This window comes from Oncorhynchus nerka, linkage group LG19, assembly GCF_034236695.1.
Source record: "Oncorhynchus nerka isolate Pitt River linkage group LG19, Oner_Uvic_2.0, whole genome shotgun sequence".
NCBI classification, from domain to species: Eukaryota; Metazoa; Chordata; class Actinopteri; order Salmoniformes; family Salmonidae; genus Oncorhynchus; species Oncorhynchus nerka.
In genome coordinates, this window is record NC_088414.1 from 21,513,929 (window position 1) to 21,531,450 (window position 17,522).

Here is a 17,522-nt window from a genome sequence, read left to right on the forward strand (position 1 = left end):
GGACAAAAAAACAAACAAATTCTGACAAACTCCAAGCATTGACTATGCAAGAATGGGCTGCCATCAGCCCAGAAGTTAATTGACAGCATGCCAGGGTGGATTGCAGAGGTCTTGAAAAAGAAGGGTCAACACTGCAAATATTGACTCTTTGCATCAACTTCATGTAATTGTCAATAAAAGCCTTTGCCACTTATGAAATGCTTGTAATTATACTTCAGTATTCCATAGTAACATCTGACAAAAATATCTAAAGACACTGAAGCAGCAGATTTTTGTGAAAAATTTATATTTGTGTCATTCTCAAAACTTTTGGCCAGGACTGTATGTGTTTCTTACCATAACAGAGATGTGCAGCAGGTGCATGTGTTCGTGCAGGACATGAGCAGGTTCCCGGGCCGTGGGTACGGTGGTCTGGATCAGCTGCTCAGAGGTGCTCATGGACACGTGGAAATACAGTGTCCCGTTCTCCAACCACTGCTGCTTCCAATGCACCTGAGATATGTCTGCCCCAGTACCTGACATCTCTACAGATAGAAAGAGAGAGAGAGAAAGAGAGATTTTGTGAAATAAACAATTGGTGTGTGTGTGTGTGTGTGTGTGTGTGTGTGTGTGTGTGTGTGTGTGTGTGTGTGTGTGTGTGTGTGTGTGTTTTTGTAAACAAGTGTGTGCACTTATGTGTGTGTTTATCTGTGTCTGTGAGAGGAACATGCATCTGTGGCGAAAGTGAAGTGAAAGTTCAGGGGTGACCCAGAAGTCTGTGATAAGTTTTCATGAACATTCCAGTGAAGTGCTTGCTCTCTCTTAAGGTCAAGACTCGGCTGCCCCCCTAGAGGTAGATGTATCAACAGACAGTAGATAGCTTAGACTTTGCTTGCATGCTGCTTATTTGTATAAATAATTCAAAATTAGTAGTGTACTAACACATGGGGATAAGACAACGGGTGTCATTCCGTCCGTTAACCGTCACCTAGGATTCCATTTTATTGTCAATAGCACTGGAGAAAACGTTGCCTCACTGCGCTCTCCGCAAATCATCAAAAGTCCTGTAAACCTAATGAATACATTAGCATGAACATGCCATTGGCATTAGCGTAAAGAGCTACGACACCAAAACAATTGAAAAGGGAAAGAAGGCAGCGAGAAAGGAATCCAAAAAGACCAGCCGCAACCTTGAAAGATTTTAACAAAGCCAAGCGAGATTAGATTTAGTGGGCAGGTTGGTGGGAGAAATAAAAGCAGGGAGGAAAAAAAGCCAAGTTGGCCAGATAGGGATCAAAGCACAGGACTGTGATGCTATCGACTACTGGGGCTATGTGGTCGCTGGGTACTGAGACAGCCTCTGGGAGCTATGTGCTTGATACAGTATTTGTCAGGGGTGGGTGACAAGGGCAGTGACAGGGGGATGGGAGCTGCTCCCAGACCAGTGGCAGGTACAGAATGAGGGATGGCTTTCAGTGGCGCTGGTCATTAACTTACTGACTCTGGGTCAGTGGACACGGCAGGAGAGGAGTACTCTGTGAGCTGCCCTCATCACTACCACTGCCCTTCCAGTACAGGGCACACACATACATCAGGATCGCTAGGGCTTGAAGGACAGGGGTAGAAGTAGAGTGACTTGATATGGCACAGTATGGGATGCTCTCTGATACCACACTAAAGAGTCCAGATTCTTTGACAGATTTGTGGACAAGTCCTTCATTTTCTATTCCTGTGTGCCATCGCTGTATCAGAACTTCATTAACATGGGCAGTATGATCATCTACCATGAACACTAAAACAGCCATATAGAGGATGAGCTGGAGGACATGCCAACCACTGTATTATTGTACAGGGATCTACATTTTTGGCTCCTCATGGGACAATCAGGTGGGAAAGTTTTCAAAAGCCTCCAGAAAGTCCGCTTTCAGCATCTTTCCCTCTCATAAATGGTTGCTGACTGTGCAATAGTGGGATTAAAGTTAGTAGGCTGTGAAATTTCAAGCACATTGCTGTGTTTAATCTGCAGCTTCTCATATTTGGAGATTTGGCTATTGAGCTTGAAAGAGGATGTTCTCAGGTCTAACAAAGAGGTGGCAGAGGCAGCCATTTAAAGGAATAGAGGGGGACAGATATAACAGAGCCGTTTTGGCTGGTAATCACTTGGGTGGACACTGTACAAAGACAAAAAGCATGCCATGAGTGTTGTTATTGGGCAAACATTGAGACGTTAGCAGGATACAGAGGCTGTTGTGTGTGTGTGTGTGTGTGTGTGTGTGTGTGTGTGTGTGTGTGTGTGTGTGCGTGTGTGTGTCTGCGTGTGTGTGTCTGCGTGTGTGTGTGTGTGTGTGCGTGTGCGTGTGTGTGTGTGTGTGTGTGTGTGTGTGTGTGTGTGTGTGTGTGTGTGTGTGTGTGTGCGTATGTGTGTGTTGGTTATTTTGCATGCCTGTGTGTGGGAAGACGAGGTTGAAGCATGTAAGCTCCCAGCAAGGGCGTCAGGGATGGAATGTCTACACAGCGGAGAGAAAGGACAACCCTGAGGTGCGTCATTGCAGCCATTACACAAGCCCCTGAGAGCAGGGGAGAAGCATGGCTAACTTTACACAAAGAGAATGAGAAAAAGAAACGGTTGAACCATTAGAGCTCTCTTCTCTAGAGTGAGGCGAATGCCGTATCGCATCAATACCGACCAAGGTACCAATAGTTACCAAGGTTACAGTAAAACCTAAAGCAAAACATTTAAAAAAAATGCAAACTATTTTTAGAGTAACATCCTTTTCCAGTTTACCCACTCGTGATCGCATTAAGCTTGCAGAACAGAGCAGACGGGATTGTTTGGAGCTTGCCCAAATCTTTGATAAAGCCCAGTTATTCTAGACTGATGCATCTGAAGGTAGCCCAGATGACCCTGAGTGAAATCTACTGAACACTCAGTATACCACTTATTACCAGGGCTGTACTCAAAGTGGCTCAACGCACAGTACCCAATCACAGTTGCTATGAACTGTACGTATAGTATATGTAATATTGTATTTCAGCCATTGATTTTCATTTTCGCTCATTTTAGTCCACCATGTTGGGTGTTTTGAAGAGTTGACGTTTCTCTAAAATCAACATGCAAGATTTTAATATGAAGGAAGAATGGACAAAATACATGTATTATTCTTAACGGCCTTTTCAAATGTAGCACCCAGTTGTACAAGTTTGTTACCATTGTTAGAATGAAATTCACACTGTGAAATAACTAAGTATTTCTGATGAGAACTGATTTAATCTCCACCAATATGAGTTTTACTTTAGACGCCAGTGAACAATCTGTTCCCTCTAAAAATGAGTTTATGATAATAGATACAAAGAGTGTTGTCTAGTGAGCTGTGAATAACCCACTTCTCCCGAGGGTGTGAAATACTGGGATGCAGAATAACACCAAAGCTACTGTGACCGACATGGCTAAAGTCCTCTTTGTCCACACTACCATTAGAAATCCTTGAACACAGCGTTGAGTTAATGTCAGCAGGCTGACCTTTGTTTTGTTAGAATGATGAAATGTGTTGGTTATCATTCATACATGTGACCTTTACCTTGATCAGTGTTCTTAACGGCAATTGAAATGTTATTTCATACTAGAATAAAAAACAGTGTGGCAGCAACTGAGGAAGCACTCGGTGTTGTAGCTGAGGTGGATTTTGAAGAATGCTTGTGAAGGTTATAATGATTATTCATCTCTCGCTTTAGAAAAATTTATACCGGTAGCACACATGCTGTAAAACAATGTTTTGAATTATCGTTGTAAAGCTGAGGTCACGGTTATAGATACACATAGACAAGACAGATGCACACAGATACAAATGGAGTGAGATGCACTAAACAAGGAGATTTTTGTGACCTATACACACACACACACATATATATATACGCACACACACGTCCTCCCCAAAGGTCGTTCTCATCAGTTTAAAGGTGATCATAGCTGCATGGAGTCAGTAACTGCGTGGGCTGACAGTGCTGTGACAGTTTGTCAGCTCAGTAACAAGGCTGTGTCGTCTGCTTACTCTGATGAAAGCTGGCACCCTTAAGGCACTATGCTGCTTGTCATTAACCATGTGGCATGGCAAGCCAGCCAGCGAGTCCTCCGATAACGCTGCTGCCTAGCCTAGCGCCTCAGCCTGCCATGCCCGTCATAATATTATGGGCAGCTGCACGTTTAATAATTCATAAGTGACAATAATGATAGACTTCCATAACCTTTTAGATTCATCTAAATATATCAGCTCAATATGCAGAGAGGATAGAAGACGGTGTCAGTCAGCGCCTCATCAGTACTGTCAGAGCCTGTTACCTGATTCATTACACATATCAAACACATCTCACTGTGTTCAGGTTTAAGACATTTCTAATGTCCACTCTGAACGGCCTCACTTTTGAAACTGAGTATTGAGAGTAAAGTCTACTTTCAACACACAAAAACCTTCCCCACATACTGTATCAGGAAAAATTATGAATACTCTCGTAGAAATACATATTTGATTTGTCACCAAATGGGGGGTTGTCATGACTCCCATTCAGAAAATGCTAATACCTGTTAAGAATTGACCAATTACCATTTCCAAATGAGTTGACGTGAGATATCGGATATTTAGGCAAATACGGCATTGCCGAAAGGCTGCTGTGCCACACTTCCAGTGTTGAGGAGTAGTGAACTACATGTAGTTCAACTAGTAATTTAATTACATTTTGCAGTAGCTTGGCGGTAGTTGAACTGAATTCAAATCTAGGTAGTGTTTTCAGTAGTTTACTTAATTACTTTTTCTGCCATGTAGTGGTGTAGCTAACTACTGGCATTACACACTATGAGTGTGGTTTGGGTTAAATAGTGTTACTGTAGGTTCTGACCAAACAGAGTAAAACCTCACGGATGACTAGAAAAAGCTCAAACCAAGTTTATTCACCCACTGGGTCATACAGCTGCAAAGACAAAAACATTTACACAAGTACCTATAACTATACCCTCGTACCAGGTGGAGTCAACTCCTTGCACATCTAGACAGCCAGTACATCTCTGTTGCTAGTCAGGAACTTAATTGTTTCCTCTCACTGGTGTAGTGATGGCCCTGCCTCATGCTAGAACCTTCGTGGGTGTGGAAGTATATGTTTGTGGGATAGGACTGTTCCTTCTCACTTCATCTGACCTGAACTCGGGACAAATTCCTTGCTCCTCCCAAACCCAAGACTGTCCTTCTTTATCAGTGACTGAAACCAGACTGTTTCCCTTTGCCTCCCTCCTTAGGAGCCATGAGAATTAACAATAACATGTTGACAGAATGTAAACCTTCTGCACTCCCCCTTCCTCACTCAATAACTTTCCATACACCTAGTTCTTATCCATCCTCCATTATTGACCCCACCATATACATTCCTTACATATGTAAAGTAATCAATACGTTTTAGTATGGTACATGAATGAGTATATTTCAAGCTAGAACCCAACAGTAGGCAATCATTTCCTTTCTTTTTCAGCATCAGACCTGCCTAATTCTCACTTAATACATCGTTTATGTGTTTAATAGGCTAAATGACACATTCTGTTAACATATGACCCCAGATTGACCTGTTCTTGCAATTTATAGTCTATGACATTTCAGATTTACAGATGATCATGTTTCACAAAGTACTTTTTCAAAATGTTGGGTTCTGAGAATGTGAAATATACTTATTCATGTCACTGAGGGAGAGAGGGTCATGTATAACGTTTACATTATGTCAGGATAATGATATTGTTAGCCATCAGGGATCCTATGGGAGGGATCCTCTGGGAGGAGAAGAGACACAGTCTGGTACCAGGCACCTTGACAGCCGTGAGTTGGGCAGGGAAGCGATCACATGTGGCCGGCATTGATAAGGGGAGAGAGCCATGGATTAGGCAACAAGGGGGTTGAGGTCAGGTCACCTTACGGAAGAAGGAACGGTCTATTACCCCATCACTTCGTCTTCCTGTCGAAGCATAAAAGATGTAAGGATTGGAGAGAAGGAGGAGTGCATCTAAATTGGAGAATATATACTTTTTTTTGATGGAAACATGTTTTGTCAAATGCAGCTGTATTGATCCTCTGAGAAGAATTAAACTTTGTTAAGCTTTCATAGTGTCTGTTGAGTTTTTTACTCTGAGAATTAGAACCTAACAAAATAAACATTAGTTGAGTAAACTATTTTTTATTTTTTCATAGGGTTAGCTTTAGTGCAGCTTAACTTATTTCAGTGTGAAGTCATTGGTAGCTTGGTCTTTTCAGAGTAGCTTCCCCAACACTGTGCACTTCCCATTGAAATTAAACACTTAACAACTTAAAGCCACCCCAATGTCTTTATAACACTCCCTAATGAAATAGTTGGCATTCATGGACGTAAAGGCCATTAAACATGCATACAATTCAAATGTATAGTGAGGAGAAGGAGCATGTTTCAAGGCATTGAAATGTGCTAAATTCCGGCGGCACAGTTGGATCCTAACGTCCTGCCATGCAATCTATGTGAAGAGAGAGATCCTATTCTCCCAGTCAGGACTGAACAGCTAATAATGTCAACCAGGGGGGAGAGAGTGAGAGAGAGAGCAAGAGAGAGAGAGATCATGGGCATGAGAGAGGCCATCAATGTCATATTCAGGTCCTGGCCAGTCATCATTAATTAAGGGTCAGGAGACAAGCAGCAAATACAAAGATTCATGGAGGTAAAATAACAATGGGCTTGATGTTATTGTATTGTGGTCAAGTAAGCTAGTTGAAAGAGCAATCATTTGATATGTGCAAGCTACATCTACAGCACAGGCAAATAGAATCAGGATGAATACAAATATACCATAAAATGATATTATATGAAAAAGTAATATTCCCCTATATGACATGAACATATGACATGGGCATTGCACAAAGGCAGTCAAAGTTACCCTCTGTCTCCCAGACATAAAGATCTGTCACCAGGTGTCTCTCCCTGTCAGTGGGGTCTTTGAGGGCTCCTTCTGCTGTGACAGCTGTCTCTGCACTGCCTGCTGCACTGCTCAACACAGTCAGCACAGCGGTCTCCAATTTTGACGACTCATCACTTCCTAGTGGATGACCTGGTCGTGACCTCTGTACCACCCGCACACCATTGCCATCTGCCATCTCCACAGATGAATTTTTTAAAGCTGCTTGACCCTAATCATCTTAGTAATGTACTGCTGCATTACTGTTGCAACACCGACAGTGGGATTTCTCCAAGATATAATTATGCTGAAATATGTCTGCCCTATGCCACAGAATGTTTTTCGGGCTCTGCTGCTATTGCTGATGAGGTACAAATGACAGCAATCACTTCAAATAGAAAACAGGAGGTCCCGTGGGATAATTGGATTCTACCAGTGTCTAGAACTTCCCCTGGGGCTAGGGTCCGGTGAGAATAAGTTATTAACAATCAGTTGAGCCAGTGGAACCAAAGGTCCATCTTTACCCCAACACCCACGCCAACTCAAACTGTGCTCAATCACAGAGCCAGCAGCAAGCATTGCTGGGCAGTGCCCACCGCCTCTAGCAGGAACCAAACACATCTCAGACTCTACTTATAAAAAGGTTCACTGCATAAGGCACCATCTGATTTATGGTATAAAATAGGTGCTTTATGACGTAACCTAGGTAACAGAGCTTTACAGAGGACGTCAGCGATAGGGACTCAGGTCTCTTAACTCAGGTTTATGGCCTTGCTGTATAAAACTGGACGAGATCATACAAATTATATGATAATATATTCATACAAATAAAACCTACCGTAGATGTTTTTTGATAGTTTACAACCATGTTACAACAGATCCTGGTTCTTTTCCCATTCATATAATACACACTAAAACATAGAAGTAGACAAGTGCATAGAGACCCAGGAATTATAGAACAGGGGGGGTGTTATTTCTATGGTAGAACTGACTGACCTTTAGGAGCACATACAGTATAAGTCAACTAATAGTGGCCTGCTGTCTACCGCTGCTGACGTGCTGCATTGAGCCCTATGTATCTCTCTCCTCTATAGAGCACACAAACTCCTCCTAAGCCATCTCTCTGTCTCTAGCCCAGCAGCCCAAGGTCACCTCTGTTTTACATCCAATAATAAGCCCCAGCACCTTAACAACGCTGTAAAACCCAAAGTGCCCCCAAATTAAGGGATTTAATACACAATTGAGTAGTGATATCATTTGGTTTCAACCAAAAACCCTATTCTTACAAGGAAATTGAGTTTCATTACCCAAAACAATGCCACTCTAATTTATGTGAGGATCTATAAATGGTGTGTCTCATGCTATTTGGGATTAGGGAGGCAGCCAGCCAAAAAGGGCCTAATGTATTTAAAGTGACACATTAACAGGATAAACAGTCCCCTTATCTGCAAAGTACATAGACTCTTTTTTTTTAAATACTCCAATCCCATTAAAGGGACCATTCTCCAAATGATTGCACCATCTTCTGCTCTCACGTTCCGGCCGTCGGCCCTCCTGCCAAAGAGTGAAGCCGGAGGTAATCATACACACATTAAGATGAACTTATCCATTGTTCTGGATTCTCCCCAATGAGACCTCGGTCAAATGTCTCTTCCTGTTCTGATCTTGTAGAGGTGGACGGATGAAATCTATTGGCAGGGATGGTGTAGTGTACTCACAAAGCCCTAGTGAGCAGGAGGACCCTGCAGTTAATGCCTATACTGCTATCTGGCCAGAATGTGTTGTGTATTGTACAAGCCAGACTCATATACTGTAAGTGGTGATACTGATAGTTATGTGTAAGATGATTCACCAACATGGGAGCATATGCTTCCCACCTCATTTAGAGATCTCAGAAACAGAAATCAGCCTTTCGTAATGCACCTGTCATCTTCTCTCCCAGATGGATTCATAAACTTGTTGGATTTCTCATTTCTCTTCTAATTACATTACTGTATGTTAATTCAGAACTTTACTGTTGTCTTTTCAATTATGTGATGTAATCAGTTTTGAAAGAAAGAACTCAAGGATATATATCAGCACAAAGGAAAGTGATATCACACAGGATATAGTATGATGAATAAGAAACTCAAAATGTACAGTTCTTCACCAATGGATTATTTACCTGTATCAGAATTGTTAAAGACCACATATAGATACATCTATTAGGTATTTTAGCATGCGTTAAACATTTATTGTAGGGTCCTTATTCATTATCTTCTGTGTAACATAATGGATATATAGTTCTGTAGATGACGGAAAGAAAAGCTTAACCTTGAGTACACTATTGGAGATACTCACCATACCATAGTATGGTTTACAAGTATTATGGTTAATATTAATGGATATAACACCTTGGCAATAGGGGTCAGTTCCACCCCTATGAATATAGTAACAACCCTGATAAAAGAGTTGGCAAGGTCTAATTACACTATTTAAGGTATATAAAACTATAGCCTTTCAAAAAATGTCCTCCTTTAAATATACTACTACTAACATTTATGGCCTAACATTAAATGTAATCAGGTAGCAGCACTACAGTACAAAAAGCTGACCTCTGCTCACTATATAGCAAATGCTAAAGGCACGTCATAATCCTATCACCAATCAATTGGGACCAAGTTACTATTTTCCATCTGTGTTTTGAGCAGGAGTAAACTAGTAGTTAGGTAAAGGAGCTTTTTATTGCTTTTTGCCAAGTCACTATGAAAAACCTGTCATAAGGAATTTCAATGTTCAAATCAACCCGGTTAGTTGAGGTAATTGAGGTAATATGTGCATGTAGGTAGAGGTAAAGTGACTATGCATAGATAATAAACAGAGAGTAGCAGCAGCGTAAAATGGGGAGTGTGGCTGGGGACAATGCAAATAGTCCGGGTAGTCATTTGATTAGGTGTTCAGGAGTCTTATGGCTTGAGGGTAGAAGCTGTAAGATGCCTTTTGGACCTAGACTTGGCAATCCGGTACCGCTTGCTGTGCGGTAGCAGAGAGAACAGTCTATTGCAAGGGTGGCTGGAGTCTTTAGCAATTTTCTGGGCCTTCCTCAGACACCGCCTGTTATAAAGGGCCTGGATGGAAGGAAACTTGGCCCCAGTGATATACTGGGCCGTACGCGCTACCCTCTGTAGTGCCCTGCGGTCGGAGGCCGAGCAGTTTCCATACCAGGCAGTGATGCAACCAGTGGTACAGCTCTCAATGGTACAGCTGTATAACTTTTTGAGGATCTGAGGACCCATGCCAAATCCTGAGGGGGAATAGACGTTGTCGTGCCCTCTTCACGACTGTCTTGGTGTGTTTGGACCATGATAACCATGTGGAAGTATATGTTTGTGGGATAGGACTGTTCCTTCTCACTTCATCTGACCTGAACTCGGGACAAATTCCTTGCTCCTCCCAAACCCAAGACTGTCCTTCTTTATCAGTGACTGAAACCAGACTGTTTCCCTTTGCCTCCCTCCTTAGGAGCCATGAGAATTAACAATAACATGTTGACAGAATGTAAACCTTCTGCACTCCCCCTTCCTCACTCAATAACTTTCCATACACCTAGTTCTTATCCATCCTCCATTATTGACCCCACCATATACATTCCTTACATATGTAAAGTAATCGATATGTTTTAGTATGGTACATGAATGAGTATATTTCAAGCTAGAACCCAACAGTAGGCAATCATTTCCTTTCTTTTTCAGCATCAGACCTGCCTAATTCTCACTTAATACATCATTTATGTGTTTAATAGGCTAAATGACACATTCTGTTAACATATGACCCCAGATTGACCTGTTCTTGCAATTTATAGTCTATGACATTTCAGATTTACAGATGATCATGTTTCACAAAGTACTTTTTCAAAATGTTGGGTTCTGAGAATGTGAAATATACTTATTCATGTCACTGTGAGGGAGAGAGGGTCATGTATAACGTTTACATTATGTCAGAGAGTAGCAGCAGCTTGAAGCTCTCAACCTGCTCCACTACAGCCCTGTCGATGAGAATGGGGGCGTGCTCGGTCCTCCTTTTCCTGTAGTCCACAATCATCTCCTTTGTCTTGATCACGTTGAGGGAGAGGTTGTTATCCTGGCACCACACTGCCACACTGTCTCTGACCTCCTTATAGGCTGTCTCATCGTTGTCATCAGCAAACTTAATGATGGTGTTGGAGTCGTGCTTGGCCGTGCAGTCATGGGTGAACAGGGACTACAGGAGGGGACTGAGCATGCACCACTGAGGGGCCACTGTGTTGATGATCATAAGTGGCAGATGTGTTGTTACCTACCCTCACCACCTTGGGGCGGCCCGTCAGATAGTCCAGGATCCAGTTGCAGAGGGAGGTGTGTAGTCTCAGGGTCCTTAGCTTAGTGATGAGCTTTGTGGGCACAATGGTGTTGAACGCTGAGCTGTAGTCAATGAATAGCATACTCACATAGGTGTTCCTTTTGTCCAGGTGGGAAAGGGCAGCATCGAGTGCAATAGAGATTGCATCATCAGTGGATCTGTTGGGTCGATATGCAAATTGGAGTGGGTCTAGGTTTCTGGGACAATGGTGTTGATGTGAGCCATGACCAGCCTTTCTAAGCCCTTCATAGCTACAGACTTGAGTGCTATGGGTCTGTAGTCATTGATGCAGGTTACCTTGGTGTTCTTGGGCACAGGGACTATGATGGTCTGCTTGAAACATGTTGGTATTACAGACTCAGTCAGGGGCAGGTTGAAATTGTCAGTGAAGCCACTTGCCAGTTGGTCAGCGTATGCTCGGAGTACACGTCCTGGTAATCCGTCTGCCCAGCGGCCTTGTGAACGTTGACCTCTTTAAAGGTCTTACTCACAACGACTACGGAGAGTGTGATCACACAGTCGTCCGGAACATCTGATGCTCTCATGCATGCTTCAGTGATACTTGCCTTAAAGTGAGCATATAAGTGTTTTACCTCATCTGGTAGGCTCGTGTCACTGAGCAGCTAACGACTGTGCTTCCATTTGTAGTCTGTAGTTTGCAAGCCGTGCCACGTTTCACGAGCATCGGAGTAGTACAATTCAATCTTAGTCTTGTATTGACGCTTTGCCTGTTTTATGGTTCGTTGGAGGGCATAGCGGGATTTCTTATAAGCGTACAGGTTAGAGTCCCGCTCCTTGAAAGCGGAATCTCAGTGCGGATGTTGCCTGTAATCTATGGCTTCTGGCTGGGGTATGTAAGTACGGTCACTATGGGGACAATGTCATCGATGCACTTGAGGAAGCCAGTGACTGATGTGCCATTGGAAGAATCCCGGAACATATTCCAGTCTGTGCTAGCAAAACAGTCCTGTAGCTTAGCATTTGACCATTTCCTTATTGAGCGAGTCACTGGTACTTCCTGCATTAGTTGTTGTTTGTAAGCAGGAATCAGGAGGATAGAGTTATGGTCAGATTTGCCAAATGGAGGGCTTTGTACGCGTCTCTGTGTGTGGAGTAAAGGTTGTCTAGAGTTTTTTTTCCTCTGGTTGCACATTTAACATGCTGGTAGAAATGAGGTAACACGGATGTAAGTTTCCCTGCATTAAAGTCACCAGCCACTAGGAGCGCCGCCTATCGATGAGCATTTTCTTGTTTGCTTATGGACTTATACAGCTCATTGAGTGCAGTCTGAGTGCCAGCATCGGTTTGTGGTGGTAAATACGAAAAATATAGATGAAAACTATTTTGGTAAATAACAGCTTATCATGAGATACTCTACTTCAGGTGAGCAAAACCTAGAGACTTCCTTAATTATTAGATTGCGTGCACCAGTTGTTATTTACAACTAGTTACAGACTGTCACCCCTTGTCTTACCGGAGGCAACTTTTCTATCTTGCCGATGGACCGAAAACCCTGCCAGATATATGTTATCCATGTCGTCGTTCAGCCACGACTCGGTGAAACATAAGATATTACAGTTTTTAATGTCCTGTTGGTAGGATAGTCTTGATCGGAGCTTATCCCTTTTGTTATCCAATGATTGCACGAAGGCTAATAGGACATCAGATACTTACAAGGCACCCCAACCAAATTTCCTGATATCTCCGTCTCATCTTCATGTGAATGGCGGGGATTTGGGTCTTGTTAGGTGTCTGAAGTAAATCCTTCGCATCCGACTCGTTAAAGAAAAAATCTTCGTCCAGTACAAGGGGGGTAATCGCCGTCCTGATATCCAGAAGCTGTTTTCGGTCATTAGAGACGGTTTCAGAAACATTATGTACAAAATAAGTTACAAATAACGCAAAAAACACACACAATGTGGTAGTAATCAAAGGTACAATTGAAGCATTATTGGAGGGGAGATAGTAATTATCAAAAGTCATTGGTACATTGAAACTGGCTGAATCTATTTTACACCACACTTTTCATTCCATTTCCGCATAAGTCCGTAACTTTTTGGAAACCCCCAGAAGCTGAATTTGATTGCGTTTAGTGCTGAAACTTCCAAAGGACACACTTCCTGTAAATGCAATTTCCAACTTCCATTTGAGGGTATGTTTTTAGGAAACTGAATGCATGGGATCTTCAATGACTTGAGTGTTGTCCTTCCATAGCAATTAGTTATAAATATTAGAACATGACAACAAAGGAATCAAAGCTCTTTAACATTTTCAAAGCTGTTCCGACTGCTTGCTCATGGATCTACAGTAGCAGATTAATGAAAATAAAGACCGCCATTCTAAATACTTAGATGCTGTTTTCATGTTGTTACTTTTAAACTTGTTCCTCCAAAGTTTAAATTTGTATTAAATAATTGCACCAAAGGTCTGTATATTTGTCAGGATTTCATTGATATAGTATATTTAAAACAATATTACAACTAGAAATAGTATTGTATTTGTGACAGCAATGATGGTATTAATAAGTAAACAAACACTGCATGGTATTATACGTTTTGATAAGAACAAAGTTAAGTAAAAACGTCAGGGGTGCGTATGGAGAAAAAAGTAGTTAACAATCTTGCACCCTAGTTGTGATGTTAATAAAACAATTTCCTGTCTTAGTCAGAACATTTGATGAGTCACTTGTCATGTATTCGTAGCTAAAGGAATTATCCCCCCGCTGTTCATGTTAACCTTATCCACAGGAGGCACCTGAATTCAGAAAGACGTGATTAACATACTAAGCACTCTCAACTAGTTCCACAGACTAAAGAAATGAGTGAAAGCCATTTATCAGACACCACACTACAATGGTCAAAGTGTCCTCTCTAGCTGTAGTCACTAAAACATTGTCCTTGTCCGATTCCAATTCAGCTCGGGAAAGCCCTCTTAAAAGGGACTAAGTACCAATAAATTCACTTTAAGACCTCATGTCATTTTCTCTAGTCAATAAAATTCTATCTGAATATATACTACACTTTCGCTTAGTCGTTGACCATTCTCTGGACATAAGTACCTGGGAAATAAGGTAGAGAATACAGAATTACTTCTTTCAGACAGTATGAGCGGTGAGATTATCAGATAGTACCTGTCCTCGAGGGTCAGCCAGTTCAGATATTATACTTTTCCATTAGTAACAGACTACGAGCTGGAAAACGGTGGTCTATCCACTTAGCTCGGTAATGAGATCAGAGGAAGAATTAAAAACAGAATGTTGAAACCTTAATATGATAGTCCATTTAAATTAAAGGGCTGAAATCTTACAGGCTGAGCCTGACAGTAATTTTGAACATTACTTTCTCAAGGACTTTAATAGAGTTTCAGTTCACATAAAGGATGTCTCTAGACATAAAAGACGAAACTAATCAATTCAATTTAATACTTTCATCTGGCGAGTAAATTCTGTTTGCTGTTTATTGAGTCTTCCGCGAGAGAGCTCCAGTCGACATAGTTCACGTAGCGCATCATTTGTGCTCAACCTTGTAATGGGTCGGGAAATTGAAAGGTATATCGAGAAGTATAATGTAAGCAATTAAAGATGCGTTATAATGGTTTTGTATCATTTCAGCTAGTAGTTTTGAAAGTAGCACTCGAGCTAAAAACTGGTCCCCTAAAATTGTGGACAGTTCTGTACGTCATTGTTCTTGATCCTCTGTGCTGTGCTGACCTGATCCTGCCTCCCACTTGCATTACAAATCATTCCACCCGCCAATCAACATTGTCCATTCGTTTGGTTGTTGTAGGCTAGGTCCTGTTGTAGCATGCATTGTCTCCTCAGACTAGTATGGCAAACAAGCAAGTGTAATAATGTCATTATATACAACGGAAAATGTATACTTATTTGTTTCCATTAAATGACTTGCCTAGTTAAATAAAGGTTAAAAGAACATTTAAATAAATGAATAAATAAATAAAATGTCCTACTTAAAAGTAACGTATTAATTATATCATATGCCTAGTAATGAATGATTATTCGCTGGCAATCAACAGAATACCTGTGTGAAAAGTTTATAAATACAAGAAGTGGAAACATGGAATTATTTGATTTGGATGGATAGTTGACACAACATAAAGGTAGGCCAATATTTTCTTATCTAAAATGTGGGTGAAAGTTTGCAGTATACATTTCTGGAGTGCGTCAAATCAAATTTGATCAAATGTTGTTTTATTTGTCACATGCTTCGTAAACAGGTGAGGACTAACAGTGAAATGTTTACTCATGGGCCCTTCCCATCAATGCAGAGATTTGGATAAATAATAACACAAGGAATAAATACACAGTGACTAACAATAACTTGGCTATATACACAGGGTACCAGTACCGAATCTATGTGCAGGGGTACGAGGTACTTGAGGAAGATATGTACAAACACAATGCATTCGGAAAGTATTCAGACCCATTGACTTTTTCCACATTTTGTTATTATTCTAAAATTGATTAGATTGATGAGGAAAAACAACAATCTACAGTTGTGGCCAAAATGTTTGAGAATGACGCAAATAGAAATGTTCACAAAGTCTCCTTCCTCAGGTTGTATGATGGCAATTTGCATATACTGTACTCCAGAATGTTATGAAGAGTGATCAGATGAATTGCAATTAATTGCAAAGTCCCTCTTTGCCATGCAAATGAACTGAATACCCAAAAAACATTTCCACTGCATTTCAGCACAGCCACAAAAGGATCAGATGACAACATGTCAGTGATTCTCTTGTTAACAAAGGTGTGAGTGTTGACGAGGACAAGGCTAGAGATCACTCTGTCATGCTGATTGAGTTTGAATAACAGACTGGAAGCTTCAAAAGGAGGGTGGTGATTGGAATCATTGTTCCTCCTCTGTCAACCATGGTTACCTGCAAGGAAACACATGCCGTCATCATTGCTTTGCACAAAAAGGGCTTCACAGGCAAGGATATTGCTGCCAGTAAGATTACACCTAAATCAACCATTTATCGGATCATCAAGAACTTCAAGGAGAGCGGTTCAATTGTTGTGAAGAAGGCTTCAGGGCGCCCAAGAAAGTCCAGCAAGAGCCAGGACCGTCTCCTAAAGTTGATTCAACTGCGGGATTGGGGCACCACCAGTACAGAGCTTGCTCAGGAATGGCAGCAGGCAGGTGTGAGTGCATCTGCACGCACAGTGAGGCGAAGACTTTTGGCAAGGTGTCAAGTAGGGCAGCAAAGAAGCTACTTCTCTCCAGGAAAAACATCAGGGACAGACTGATATTCTGCAAAAGGTACAGCGATTGGACTGCTGAAGACTGGGGCAAAGTCATTTTCTCTGATGAATCCCCTTTCTGATTGTTTGGGGCATCCGGAAAAAGGAAAAAAGCTTGTCAGGAAAAGACAAGGTGAGAGCTACCATCAGTCCTGTGTCATGCCAACAGTAAAGCATCCTGAGACCATTCATGTGTGGGGTTGCTTCTCAGCCAAGGGAGTGGGCTCACTCACAATTTTGCCTAAGAACACAGCCTTGAATAAAGAATGGTACCAACACATCCTCCGAGAGCAACTTCTCCCAACCATCCAGGAACAGTTGTGACCAACAATGCCTTTTCCAGCATGATGGAGCACCTTGCCATAAGGCAAAAGTGATAACTAAGTGGATCGGGGGAACAAAACATAGATATTTTGGGTCCATGACCAGGAAACTCCCCAGACCTTAATCCCATTGAAAACTTGTGGTCAATCCTCAAGAAGCGGATGGACAAAAAAAACAACACAAATTCTGACAAACTCCAAGCATAGATTATGCAAGAATGGGCTGCCATCAGTCAGGATGTTGATTGACACTATGCCTGGGTGGATTGCAGAGGTCTTGAAACAGAAGGGTCAACACTGCAAATATTGACTCTTTGCATCAACTTCATGTAATTGTCAATAAAAGCCTTTGCCACTTATGAAATGCTTGTAATTATACTTCAGTATTCCACAGTAACATCTGACAAAAATATCTAAAGACACTGAAGCAGCAAACTTTGTGGAAATTAATATTTGTGTCATTCTCAAAACTTTTGGCCACAACTCTACACACAATCACAAGTTTTTAGATATTTTTGCAAATGTTCGTTTTCTCATGGTCTCAGTCCTTTAAGTGCCTTTTGGCGTACTCCACGTGGGCTCTCATGTACCTTTTACTGAGGATTGGCTTCTGTCTGGCCACTCTACCATA

The 17,522-nt window shown here is 41.7% G+C and overlaps 1 protein-coding gene across 1 annotated transcript in view; it reads right to left on the reverse strand.

The window, feature by feature from the left end:
• Window positions 1–17,522, reverse strand: part of LOC115101181 (astrotactin-2-like) — a 527,175-nt gene that overhangs the window by 444,829 nt on the left and 64,824 nt on the right. Inside the window, exon 2 of the mRNA XM_029620468.2 lies at window positions 337–524. Coding sequence (XP_029476328.1) covers window positions 337–524 — 188 coding nt within the window. The remainder of the gene's footprint in view (window positions 1–336; window positions 525–17,522) is intronic.